General features: G+C 43.8%; 2 protein-coding genes across 3 annotated transcripts; both read left to right on the plus strand.

Annotated features, from left to right (window-relative positions):
• The first annotated feature begins 398 nt into the window (after positions 1 to 398).
• Positions 399 to 4,692, plus strand: LOC124684709 (carboxyl-terminal-processing peptidase 3, chloroplastic-like). Its single transcript, XM_047219000.1, has 11 exons — positions 399 to 836; positions 1,015 to 1,145; positions 1,261 to 1,347; positions 1,436 to 1,514; positions 1,765 to 1,853; positions 2,098 to 2,139; positions 2,611 to 2,730; positions 3,327 to 3,413; positions 3,501 to 3,650; positions 3,893 to 4,000; positions 4,131 to 4,692. Exons 1-11 carry the CDS (start codon positions 434 to 436, stop codon positions 4,392 to 4,394), a joined length of 1,560 nt encoding a protein of 519 aa, XP_047074956.1. The 5' UTR covers positions 399 to 433; the 3' UTR covers positions 4,395 to 4,692.
• Positions 4,693 to 6,713: 2,021 nt separating this feature from the next.
• On the plus strand, positions 6,714 to 11,130 carry LOC124684800 (E3 ubiquitin-protein ligase makorin-like). 2 transcript variants are annotated; one of them, XM_047219149.1, is made up of 7 exons: positions 6,714 to 6,833; positions 8,507 to 8,594; positions 8,680 to 9,530; positions 9,869 to 9,938; positions 10,543 to 10,631; positions 10,707 to 10,785; positions 10,999 to 11,130. In XM_047219149.1, the coding sequence occupies exons 1-6, from the start codon at positions 6,820 to 6,822 to the stop codon at positions 10,738 to 10,740; spliced, it is 1,146 nt and encodes a 381-aa protein (XP_047075105.1). In that variant the 5' UTR covers positions 6,714 to 6,819; the 3' UTR covers positions 10,741 to 10,785; positions 10,999 to 11,130. The 2 variants fall into 2 exon arrangements, with proteins under 2 accessions (XP_047075105.1, XP_047075038.1); XM_047219082.1 differs by having other exon boundaries at positions 10,707 to 10,768.
• Positions 11,131 to 13,856: the final 2,726 nt, after the last annotated feature.

Here is a 13,856-nt window from a genome sequence, read left to right on the forward strand (position 1 = left end):
CGTCGACAGCGAGGTGTCCATCGTAACTTCGTCAATTCCAAAACTTGTCGCATCAATCTTTTGGACTCAGTCTCTCGGAAGTGCTCATAGATGTAGGATGTGCGTGCATAGAGGTGAGTGTATGTACGTATTTGTGAGCGTCTTTATCTATATTATATTCCGCAAAAAAAATCCTTTTTTTTCGTTATTATGCGGCTGCATATTTGTTGCGCGCATAGCCACACAAACCCGACGGGACACACGTGTGCTGTCCCAAATTAGCCACGTGTCCCGGCTCGGAGATCCCCAGACCACGGATCTCCTCCTGTCCACCAAACTCGGCCAGAAGATTCTTCCGCCTCCTCACTCCGTCCAGTGGACTCCGGCGGCCGGCGGGGTTATAACTCGAAACAACCCACTACTGCCACATTGCGTGATTGCTTCGCTCGCGTCCATGGAAATGGTAGAGTGCTCCCTCACCGCCACCCGCACGCCGCGGCGTATGCTCCCCAGAACCCCAGCGGGGGCAGTTCTTGGTGCCGGAAGGGCCAGCAGGCTCCGGGTGCGGTCCGAGAGGAAGGAGCGGCCTCCCCAGGTAGTCAGGGCTTCCGAACCGCGGGAGCACGACGGAGTCAGGGCGCTGGGGAAGGCGGCGGCGGGGATTGCGGCCGCCGCCGTGGTGTCTCTGACCGGGTTCGCTGGGGACGTCGTCGCCCCGCCGCTGGCTCGGGCCGAGTCGCTCACCGTCGCTTTCCCGGTCTCCAAGGCCCGGGAGGTGAACAGGGTGCAGAGGACGCTGGTGGAGGCGTGGGGCCTCATCCGGGAGACCTTCGTCGACCCCACCTTCAACCACCAAGGTATACCTGAACCTGATTGCACACACCACCTATTCTTGATCTTGCTGCTTTTCTGAATTCATAATAACTTGGAAAAGATGTAAAATTTTGGTTTTTGATTCTGCATATAGTTGTAGCTATGCTAGCAATAGTGCAATACAGTAATATAGTCTGTGATACTGCTTTGGTGTGGATGCAGACTGGGACCAGAAGCTTCAGCAGACGATGGTGGAGATGTTCCCTCTGAAGTCGGCCGACGCTGCCTACGGCAAGATCAGCGGGATGGTCTCCACGCTCGGCGACCCTTTCACAAAGATCATCAGCCCCAAGGTATATATACTATGTGTCAACAAAGAGTTGCACTGTCTGGGTTCAGGCTTGTTCTCACACACGCTGAATGAAATGAAACAAGCCAGGCTAGTAATGCATGGTTGGTGAGATGCAGGAGTACCAGAGCTTCAGGATCGGCAGCGACGGGAACCTTCAAGGGGTCGGCATTTTCATAAACACGGAACCTGGCTCCGGTCGCTTGGTAAGTTCACTTTGTTGTTTTCATGTGAGAGGGCACCGGAAGACTAGAAGAGTCTTACAATCTCATCTACCTATAAAACTTGCTGCAGCTTGTCATGAACTGCGTTCAGGGAGGCCCGGCGGATCGGGCAGGCATACGTGAAGGCGACGAGCTAGTTGAGATCGACGGTATTTCACTTCCTGTTCAAATACTCTGTTTTCGTGAAAAAACAAGGCCTTACATTTGCACTCCTTGAAAAGCTTCGTTTCTAAACTCAGTTTGCTTCCGGTGTTGCTAAATGCACTGTAGGCCCATCACACACCAGTGACATGTATGTCTTAAATTGGATTACACAGCCTAGAATTCTTTGTTTATGAATTCACGAGCTTTCCTTCTTTTCGTTGCTTGATATGCTATTAATCTTGGCTCGTTTTGCAGGGAATAGTGTTTTGGGGTTGGACGGCGAAGCTGTGGCTCAGAGACTTCGAGGTCGTGCTGGAACGACAGTGCAAGTGAAACTATTGGATGTACGCCCAGATTCCTAACTTGAGAAGTGTGTTTTTTAATGTGTCTTTTTTCCTCTGTTCGTCTAAGGTGGTTCTAATCTGTATTGGAAAAGCAACATGCCTGAATCCTTTACTGAACACTTAGTTGCATAATAATCACATCCCAAATTTTCAGTTATATAGTTTCTTCAACTTATGTGCAGAAATAATTTTCTTCTTCTTGCTGGATTTATTTCTAAATAATATATCATCATCATATCTCCAGGGTACTGGAAATGAAAGCAGTGGGAGGATAAAGCCAAAAGAGGTATATGCCTAACTTCTTTTCAATGTGTGATAGAAACCTCCAAAGAGAGAGGTAGTAACTAACACATACTACCTCCGTTCCAAAGCTTAAGGCTTATATTTTTTCTAAAAAGTCGAACCAAGTAAAGTTTGACCAAACTTTAAAAAACCTATCAACAAATATGATATTTTGTAAATGCCATATGAAAACATATTTCATTATCCATCTAATAATATTGATTTTGTATTTTGCATGTTAAGATTTTTGGCATAAGCCTTAAGCTTTGAAATAGAGGTAGTAGTATTTAAATTCTCATATCCTCCTCAAGAAGAAAAGTATTTCCAAATTCATTCAAACATTTATAACTAACATTTTCCATTTATGCAATTCGGAAAGTGTTGCACTGTTCAATTAAATCCGAGATGAGTTTTGTATCCCTCTTTAAGTGTATGATATTGCATTTTTCTAATCAAACCATGTTTTCCCCAAAAGGTCCAGCTATCTCGTGAGGTTATCAATCTTTCACCTCTATCAACTGCAATCATCTCTCATAGGATGGGTGGTGGCCTTGAGGGCAAGACTGGGTATGTTAGGTTAGCTGCCTTTTCTCAGGTAATACCAATGTTCGTTTTATTTGGTTCCTGAATCTTGTTATCGATAAGAAAATCTGTAATAGCTCTTCCTAGTACCAAAAATAAATAACAAGCTCTTTCATTGCTTTGTATATGACAAGATATTACTAAAGACATGCCTAGTGTTTTGAGGATTCCAGCAGTCAGTCATACTGAACAATTCCAAGTGATACGCTGTTCATTGCCAATGTACATGCTCATGTTATGCTTTTCTTCTTCTATTAGTCTGCCCACCCCAAACCCACTAAACTAGTCCAGCACTGATATCTTCTCCAAGTCCAAAATATATTACCTATGTTCTATAATATTGCAAAAAACCCTGACCATTGCCCCTATGAACCTAATATTGATCTGATTGTTTCGATACTAAGGCCCCGCTTGGAATGTCCTTTTTTAACCAAAACCACCAGATTACACGGAGCTCCCCTGCTTTGCATCTTCAAAAAATAAAAACGACCGGATTAAATAACAAGAATCCAAGCGGGGCCTAATGAATTTGCAAAAGATGAAAATATTTTTTGCTAATATTTGAGCTACATCTACTTCATGTCATATTCTGTTTGTGTTTCAAACCAGACTGCAGCTGCTGAAATGGAAAGTGCCGTCAAAAAGATGGAGGATGAAGGTGTTCAATCATATATTTTAGATCTGAGAAATAATCCGGTCAGTCTCTTCTTATCACAACGCATGTATATGATTTGCAATTTCGATAAAAAAAGGTTAGTGCATTAATGCTACTGTGTGTAACAGGGTGGTTTGGTAAAAGCTGGTCTTGATGTGGCTCAAATATGGTTAGATGGAGATGAGACTCTTGTGAACACCATTGACCGTGAGGGGAATGTGCGGGCGATAAATATGGTCCAGGGACAATCCTTAACACACGATCCTCTCGTGGTGCTTGTGAGTTCCCATTCAGTTTTTGCTCATGTCGTTTTAGTTCTTGTAAAAAGGATATGCTAAAAAAAATCACAGGAAGGTTTATTTTAAAAGCAGAAAAGTATCAGGCCAATATCTAAAACTTGATTATTAGCACAGAAACATTTATGTGGTAGGAAGAAACAGATACATTGCAGTAATAAAATCAAATTAAATACTTACATTTTATTTACATGACTGCAGTATTCATGGGTTTTAACATGTAGGTGAACGAAGAAAGTGCAAGTGCAAGCGAAATCTTGGCTGGTGCACTGCATGACAATGGCCGTGCGATCCTGGTAGGCCACAAAACCTTCGGGAAAGGAAGAATACAGGCAAGGCCGTCGATTCCTCTAGGCACTAATGTTACTGTAAAATGTCTATCAGTACATCGAGAGATCCAGTTCAGAAACGTGTATAACCTAACCCCTTCATCTGACAGACATACACATCCCTTGGTTGCAGAGTGTGACAGAGCTGGATGACGGCTCGGCCCTGTTCATCACCGTCGCCAAGTACCTCTCTCCGGCGCTTCACGAGATCGACCACATCGGGATCCAGCCTGACATCCAGTGCTCCCCCGACATGTTGTCGTCCCTGCCGAGAGCGCCTCCACTCAGCAGTGAGGGCAGCGAGGCTGTGGCGGCGGGTCTAGAGATGGATTCATGTATCATGGTGGCGGAGCAGGCGCTGGAGATCCAGCAGCAGTCCAAGGGGTCCGCTTCGTAGAAGGTTTACCGATCAGGGGCTCCAGTGTGTGTATTGCTGTATATATATCCTGCAATTGGCATTGCAGCTGTAGTATTGACGACGGCTGAGTAGTGTGGTGTAACAATGTATAGGCTGATTTCCCTAAAAAAAAGTATAGGCTGATGTTAGATTTGTAGGATGATGAGGCACTGGAATCTAGCTACTCAGTGCTTCATGGGTTTCGCAAATTGTAAAAGCGTATTGCTCTATGTACAGCACATTGGCTACATACCGTTGGCCGAGCTTAACTGTCATATGAAGAACCTGATGTAGTAGACCCCTCTGTTGTATTTAGATACGCCTTCTAGGTTTAGTCAATGTTATATTTTTGTAAAGTTTGACTAAAAATATAAGGAAAAATATTAATATATATGATACCAAATAAATATAACCTGAAAATATACTCTACGACAACATGTCTTGTTAGGGAGGTTCAAGTAGGTCCGCGTGATTTCTTCCATCGGTCAACTTCGTTGCCTACATAAAAATAAATAATGTCACAAAAGAGAAAGAAATCATAACCGGATAATTAAATGCTTTACTTAATTATCATACTAAGACAACCAGGCACTTTACTTCAATGTGATATTTTTTTATAAAATTTGACTAAAAATATAAAGAAAAATATCAATATCCATGATACCAAATAAATATAACCTGAAAATATACTCTACGACAACATGTCTTGTTAGGGAGGTTCAATTAGGTCCGCGTGATTCCTACCATCAGTCAACTTCATTGCCTACATAAAAATAAATAATGTCACAAAAGAGAAAGAAATCATAACCGGATAATGAAATGCTTTACTTATCATACTAAGACAACCAGGCACTTCACTTCAGTGAGTTGATTTTGTTTCTTGTCACTAGGTACATACAGTAAATGTTGTTTTGTCAAAAAAAATTGGTAAATATTTGGTCAAAGTTTACAAAATTTGTCTTTGAACAAACCTAGAACGCGAAGTAATTATAAACAGAGGGAGGTGGGGTGTGAGGGAGGAGGGGGAGGGGTTAAAGCTTAAATAGAAAAGGTTTGATTTCTCTATAAGAATTATAGCATGCATATCATGAATTATTTTCTTTTAATCGTCTTCTCAAGATCCTGATACTCCATGTATTAACTCATAAGCTAGAGCATGTTTCATTTGAGTGCCACAACCATGAAATCCATCTTTGTTTCTTGTACTTTCAACCTTAAAACCAACATATGGTCATCAAACATTAAAGGACGTACCCAGTGCTGAGAGCTTCCGCACTGTGCGGGGTCTGGAGAAGGTGTTAGTGGCAAGCCTTATGGTCATCAAGCATTGCCTATGAAAAATCCTGCCAAATATGATTTAATGAAAAATTAGTTCTCAGTAGTTGTCATAATTAAAAAAAATACACTCAGGGGCAATATGCATTCGAACAAGTTAAAGAGGATTTCGTTAGTAGATAGAACATCATCATAGGAAATAGAATGATTACTCATTTTTGGGAAGATACATGGCTGTAAGACGTGCCTCTTTCCTAGCAATATCAAACGACCTTGTATGTCGTATAACATTGTACAACCGAAAAAGTTTCAGCGACTAATGTTTATCTATATTCACTCTGAATATCAGGTTTTGAAGAAGACGACTTTGACCAGTAATAAGTGGACCTCATAGTTGCACTTAGTTCAAAAGGTTGATGAGGGTACACCTTCCTACCGCATCATAATCTTTTGGGTTAAACACGGTTACACTAGACATCTTCACAAATACCTGTGAAACTAAAGCTATTTCTATTAAGATTTTAATATGGCTCTTATCGTCCTAGCTCTACTACACCTTAGTGTACGGACAGATAATAATGAAAACTCTAGAAATTAAAAGTACCACCCAAATGTAAGATTTTCCTATAGTACCTTCATAAAGGAGCTCGATGTTGCTTTGAGTTTTTATTATCCAAAAATCCGAATCACTTTTTTGTGTTTTGTACTTCCATATTTTGTTGACCTTGTATACTTTCACCCTTATTTTCCTCTTATCAATTTTTTTTTTATTCTTTGGGGGTCGCTTTGAGGGACTGGGCTGGAGTTGACGGATAGTAGGGTTTGTGGGCCGAAAAGAGGCGGGCCATATCCGAGGGTCCGACCGACCCAGCATGTGTGCGGGGGGAGCATCGGTGCGCGGTCTCCGGACGCGGTCGGCGAAAGGACGCCCATGCCCCCGGCCCTGTTCCGGCCTCTGCCCTCTGTGTCCGGGCTAGCACCGCCATTTCGCATGCCTCCCGTTTTTAGGGATGATCCAATCCCCGATTCGCTCCGCCCGAGACAGAGAGAGAGACGGCGCGGCGACGAGCAAGCCCTAGGCGACGACGCGGCGGCGAACCCCATCTCTCCGTCGCTGGATTCGGGCTCTCCCCGGCGACCCGGTCCGGCCATGTCCACCAAGAGGTAACCACCGCGATTGATCATTCCCCCTCCTCGCCCACCTATTCTAGCGGATTGGCCCCTCCTTCGCGCGATTTTAGGATGTACCGTGGGGTTCCGGCACGGGCCGTTGAGCTTGCCGGTCGTACCATCGGGCGGGCGTAGCCCTTGCCTGGGTCCTAGGATTACTACTACTACGCTTGTTAGAATTGGAGCTTGAATTCGTGGGACGAGATGGGGAGTCCAGCTACCGCATAAATTTTGTGGAGCATGAACCTGCAGACATTTTGTCCGATTAGTTAGGCTGAATGTGAATGGGAAGTAGTAGATTATTTAGAGAAAAAAGCCTGTTGAGTGCCTCTTCTTTGTTACCAACTCATAGTGATGATGGTATTACGAATTTAGGATTCTGCATGATTTGTGCCCCACAGAAAATAGTGTCGCGATTCATCCTGTCGACTTCAAGCGCAGGTTAGGCAGAGATTTGCGTGGGGCTCCGTTGAGCACTGGATGGATTTCAGGGTCCCCATGAGCTTGAGATATTAAGGATTGAGGAGAACACACCTATTAGGCTTAGAATTGGAAGTTGAATCCCATGAGGACGAATGGGATGTCCATCTTTGAGCATCAGATCGCTGAAACCTTCCATTCGTTCCACTTGCTCATGTCCTCTATTCGTTCCACGTATTAATGTGGATGATGTGATTTCGTTGCATTACCATGCTAATATGTAACGCTCTTTCTTGTGTCCTTTTGGAATATCCAGCGTCTGTTGGGCTTTTTTTTTGTCCACAGGTCTGGTACGGAATTATATTCCCGCCAAATGCATCTTGTTTGTTATCAACTGGTTCTAATGATGACATCACGGTTCTGCTGTATGACGTAGGTTTTTGGGTTGTGCCCGGCAGAAAATATGTTGTTGAATGGTTATACATACTCTAATGCCGAGTAGATTAAATTTAAACGGCTAGAATCAGGTTACTTCTTCGGTTCTACAACCACCAGATTATTCATGGGGGTGGGTTCTGAGGATTTCACGGAACATTCTTTCTGAATTTGAGGCCCAAGGTTACAATTATCAGGTTATAATGGTCGCTGAGTTCTGATGTTGATGTTGGATATCTAGTGGGATATTCCTCCATGTGGACAAAACAATGTCTATCATGAATTTTATTAACAGTAGTGACGTGCATTTTCTAACTGTGCTGAAAGCGACGAGCATACAAACTTGGTAGAGCAATAACTATGTGTTCACATATCTAGGGCCTCAGAATTTCTCCATGGAGTTATCCTGTGTGTTAACTTGTAGTGAACATTCAACTGGTTAACCTTTCTCTATTGTCCTGCATAGCATAAAGTTACTGCTGTTAATATAAAAGGTAAAAACATGAAGTGTAACACAGAAGGAAACAAATATGTACCTTTTTTTGCGGGGAAGGTGTACCTTACTTTAACCTCTGTCATGGCAGGCATTACTTCCAATTCTTAACTCGACTATCTATCTAAGCATAAAATGTTCCTACATTTTTTTGAGTTTGTTTGCATTTTGTTTATTTGAGAAGCAATATTGTGGCAGGAAATAGCTCCATAAATCTCATTATTGTTTTCCTTCCAGAATATGTCCTGCCTGAGATGAAATTAACAATATGGTAGTTCACTTACATGTCTTTTTTGTGCTTCTACTGATATTCTTTCAGGGTTCTTTGTAAGTTCTTCATGCATGGAGCTTGCTTGAAAGGAGACTACTGTGAGTTCTCCCATGACTGGAGTGACCAATCAAATAATGTAAGTAAACATTGGATGTGGATCTACTTGCCAGACGTCACAATGCATATTGTAGTGTTCCTTACCGTGATGCTTGTTTCCTCAGGTTTGCACCTTTTACCAGAAAGGCTCATGCTCCTATGGTAGCCGTTGCAGATATGATCATGTCAAAGTTTCTCGTAAGAACCCAGTGCCTCCACTACCATCATCAAGTACTGCAGCACGTAATTCCCTAGTGCCTCTGCCACCATCATCAAATACCGCAACACGTGCTGCATCTACTTCTCTACAACTCTTAAGTCCTGGACGTCCTCTTCACTTGGGACACCAAACAAATTCAAGCAACCAAAGACAACAGGTATCTACAGATTTGCTGCCACTTTCTGGAAGTAAGCCTGCATGGAAGAATGAGGTCCAACTTGTAGAGGATGGGATTGACTGGTCGTTCAATCAAGCTGAGCAAAACCAAACTTCCATCAAACTTGCTGATATGCCAATTTGTTCTTTTGCTGCTGCTGGTAACTGCCCATATGCGGAAGAGTGCCCTCACATGCATGGAGATATGTGCGAAGTCTGTGGGAAAATGTGCTTGCATCCCTATCGTCCCGATGAGAGGCAGGAGCATATCAAGCTATGTGAAAAGAACCACAAGCGTCTTGAGGCTTTGAAACGTAGCCAAGAAATAGAATGCAGTGTCTGCTTGGACCGTGTGCTCTCAAAGCCTACGGCCGCTGAAAGGAAATTTGGGCTGTTATCTGAATGTGATCATCCCTTCTGTATTTCATGCATTAGAAATTGGCGTGGCAACTCTCCTTCATCTGGTATGGATGTGAACTCAGCACTGAGGGCTTGCCCAATATGTCGCAAACTATCCTACTATGTCATTCCAAGTGTTCTTTGGTACTTTTCGAAGGAGGAAAAGCTGGAGATAACTGAAAACTACAAAGTAAAGCTCAAGTAAGATTGGCATTACCCATCCTTTAAGCTTTTTGTGGCATGCTCCTCTTGTGTGATCTGTGCCCTAACTTTTAGAAGTAAAATTAGAATGTCACATATATTTCAGTTGATGTATTTTATTTAGGCATTAAACTTGTCATTACTGGAAGAAATGGGTTAGCCATATACTACAGATGGCATTCTTATTATCTTGCCCTCATGTATTTACATTTCATTCTCCTTAAAAAAAAAATATATGAGCTGATATGTTTCAGGAGAAGTGATGTAAGATAAGTATGTTATGCACCTTAGTACTTGATTAGCATTCTACTGTCTAACCTTGAAGTGTACCGTTGCAGGTCTATAGATTGCAAGTACTTTGATTTTGGAACGGGTACTTGCCCCTTTGGGACTAGCTGTTTCTACAAGGTATACATACTTCTCACATTCTATGAACGTGTGAATGCATTGTATCCGCCTGCCCCTATCCATATAGTATTCTGCCAGACCAGCTCCACCCCATCTAGCTGTTAGCACTAACTGGTTTAAACAGAACACTGGTAGCTATTAGTAACGTTCTCCTTTGTCAGTTGGTCTACTAGAAAGTAGAAACACCCCAACATACTGTTTTTATATATTTCAAAAGTATAATGTTCTGTATAGCCCAATACTTTATTTTGATTTCAAGAGTGTTTTGTAATCTGTCTACTTTATCATCAATTATATGTTCCGTAAGTCCCACTACCTATCAGCCCCTTGCTCGTTATTTGGTGGATAAAGTTCGCATATACAAAGACTGGGAGCTTATGTTACTTTTCAAGTTCGCATGCGACCATTGTACTTTTTTGGTTGTCAGGGACATGCTATTTGATTTCCTGCTGATTATTTTTCTACATAGCTATGCTTTGGTATAGAAGCTATGGAAATGATTGTTGTAGATTGCAATGTTAAGTTGTTAACTAACTGGTCTTTGTCCTCAATCCTCATTCCCCTTCTATGTTTTGCTTATTCCTGGGGCTTGTACTTTTTGCAGCATGCTTACAGAGATGGCCGCTTGGAAGAAGTTACACTGCGACATCTTGATTGTGATGATGGAAGTACACTTATTGCTAAGAACATTAGGTATGTGTTCTGTTTTTTGTTATGCTACTATACTTCTCATTTTTCTCCTTTATTGATATCCTGTTTATGTTGCAGATTGTCAGACTTCCTCAGTCGATTGCATCTATAGGGACCAGCAGCTGTATATATTATCAAATGTAAGATCTTTTGAGGGGTAGGCAACCAGCTAAATTTTACTAGTTTTCGTTGGTCCCTGCAAAGTTCGTGTCCTTTATTTGCTGTAATGGTAGATATCGTCATGGTGCTGTTCCACTGATCCCCTGCCAGTTTCATCAACATCATTGCACCTATTCTTCTCTTTTTTTTTTGTTCTACCAAGCTATTCATACCATTATTTGACTTGGTGAACTGGAAAATTTGTATCCAGGCATTCTGGGATTTTGCTCTCTACCAAACATGTGCAGTCTTCTGAAGGCATTGGTTTAAACTGAGGCATCTTCGAAAAGTGTTGCTTTATTAACTCCAATTTTGGTGGTTGATTTGTCGTCAGTCATACAAAGGCAATCCATATGCTCTAAAATCTGTGAAATTCCTTCTCCTGCCATGCATAAACTCTTTTCATATAACTATCTGTGGCTAACGTTAACCCTGTTCTGGGTGCAGGAATTTTGAAGCTCACCGCGGGGCACCTGGATGGCCTTATATAATTGAAGCAATGTTGACCCGTGGAACAATCTAAAAGAAGTATTGCTGAAAATCGGAAAAAAATAAAAAAATTGCACCTGTTGAACCAGGTTTTGCTGTATGTGCTTTGTGTTGCTTTCTGGTTCGCCGCCGGTGATTCGGTAGAACAACAAACATTCCCTGGCCATCGTGCGAAAGGATGGGTGTATAATGTTGTCATTTTACAAATATTGCTTTCCCTGTTGAGGAAGGCACCCAGACCAACAACTGGTGAACTGTGAGACTGTTTGGTTTGGTTATATAACTTGTACGGAGGAGGAAACCAGTAAGGGGAAAAGAAAGAAGATCACTCTTTGATACTTAGAATGAGTAAATACGCTGAGGTTCAGATGCCCTTTTTGCTACCTGCAAACTATGATCGGTTGTGTTTCGCTGTTTGCAAGATATGGCCCCGTCAATTTTGCAACTGTTTCTGACTGTATTTCTGAAATTCGACTCATGTGTTTTTTCTACTGAAGGTTGTGCAATCCGTGCCGATGCAGCAATTACCCCAAATGTAGAACGCCTCGTCCAGGAAGAGGGTAGGTGAACGCCTCAGCCTGATCTGCCCTGCTTTGTAGGCAAAATCAGTTTGATTAGTTGTGACCTTTTTCAACAAGTTAGAGCATCTCCGCTTGCCCTCCCCATACGGCGTTCCAGCGTAGCAATTATAGGGATCCTATAGAGGGGCGCTGGCGGAAAATGAGAACGCCGTATGGGGAGGGCACATTGTGATTCGTCATATGGTTCAGTGTCAAACAGTGGAAATTCCCTCTCACTCTCGTTGATCATGTTATGCAGTATGACACAACATGTCATGACCTTCCACATCTATTCCTTGGACCATGTAAGAGCAGGGTATCAGACAATGGTAAAGCGAGCTTGCAGCACACCAAATGTTCTCTCCACATTCTTTCTAGCAGCCTCCTGCATTTGAGCAAACCAAGCTTTCTTTCCTCCAAACAGGTTCGAGATTGTCTTCACAAATGTTGACCATCTTGGATAGATGCCATATGCAAGATAGTAGCTCTTGTTATACCGGTGGTCATTGATCTCAAATTGCACCGGAGGGGCATTGCCTTCGACAAGCTTTCTGGAACACATCGGAGCACTGCAGCACATTGATATCATTGTGTGATACTGCCATGTCGAAGAATGTATGCCAAATCCATAGGTCCTAGTCAGCCACTGGCCTCAAGCACCACACTGCATGCACCCTTGTGTCCCTTATACATGCTCTGGTGTGCAAATGGACAGTTCTTCCATGCCCAGTGCATACAGTTGATGTTGCCAAGCATCCCAGGAAAACCCCTCTTTGCATTTTGTGCCAATATCTGAGTTGTATCTGCCGCATTGGGTGTGCGCAGATAGGTCTCTCCAAACACCGCCACAATTGCCCTACAGAATCTATACATGCAATAAATGGTTGTGGACTCTGCCATGCGCAGATAGTCATCATGTGTATCACCTGTAATTCCATAGGCAAGCATCCGAAGAGCCACTGTGCACTTCCGAATTGTCGAGAAACCAAGCTCGCTGACGGCGTCTCTCTTCAATTTGAAGTAGTCGATCTCCCTCAAATTCTCGACTGTCTTCAGAAAGAGTTTCATACTCATCCGGAAACAACGATGAAATACGATATCGCCGTGCAATGGATCGTTGGCGAAGTAGTCGGCGTAGAGCATGCAGTAGCCTTCCATCCTCTGCCTTGGCTTGCTCTTGCGGCGCCCCGACCCAGAGCCACCAATGACTGGCTTGTCCTCCTCGTCGATCATGGCCAAGAGGGAGACGAGGATCGCCAGATGCTCATCGTCTCCAGCGACGTCCCTGGTCGCAGCCGCGACAGCGAGCTCCTCGTCCATGAGTGCGGCCATGACGTCCTCGTCGTCCGAGTCCATCGCCTTGGCAAATGGCCGAACACCTCGCGTGCAGGGTGGGAACGCAGTGGGGATGGAGGTAGCAGCGGTGGCGGGAACGGGTGAACGACGACTATGGGAAGGGCCGGCGAGGTGGCGGGGGTTTGCGGCGGAGCGTACGCGGCGGTGGAGTGGGTACTACCAGCGGCAATGGTCCATCGCGGCGAGGGGTGTTTGCAGCGGCGATAGTGGTCGCGGGGCGAGAAGGAGGAAAATGTTTGGGTTCTTTTTTGGCTCTGGTCGCCGATAGGGCTGGCCCGCTGCGTTTTCTCGCCCCACCGACGCCCCCGCTAGCCCCCTGTAGATTGGGTTCGGCCTGGGGGCACCGGGTGAAGAGTTGGGTCGCGCCAACGGAAAAACAAATTCGGGGGCCGCGGTTGGGTGCCTGCCGGCGCCCCAAAATCGGCTCTTGGGGGCCTTTGGGGAGGCGAGTGGAGATGCTCTTAGGGCACGTACAATAGGTGGACGTCAGCCTTTCCTTAGAGGTGCCACGTTGTATTTTTGTTTAGTTGAAGGAGAGAAAATAAAGGAAGAGGAGGTTGTTTTTCCTTGTCTAAGAGATCATCTCTTAGAAAATATGGGAAGACTATTTTATCCATTGTACGACATGTCTTCCCTTAGCAACAAAATTTCCTACCAAATTTAA

Source organism: Lolium rigidum, chromosome 1 (genome assembly GCF_022539505.1).
Source record: "Lolium rigidum isolate FL_2022 chromosome 1, APGP_CSIRO_Lrig_0.1, whole genome shotgun sequence".
Taxonomy (NCBI): domain Eukaryota; kingdom Viridiplantae; phylum Streptophyta; class Magnoliopsida; order Poales; family Poaceae; genus Lolium; species Lolium rigidum.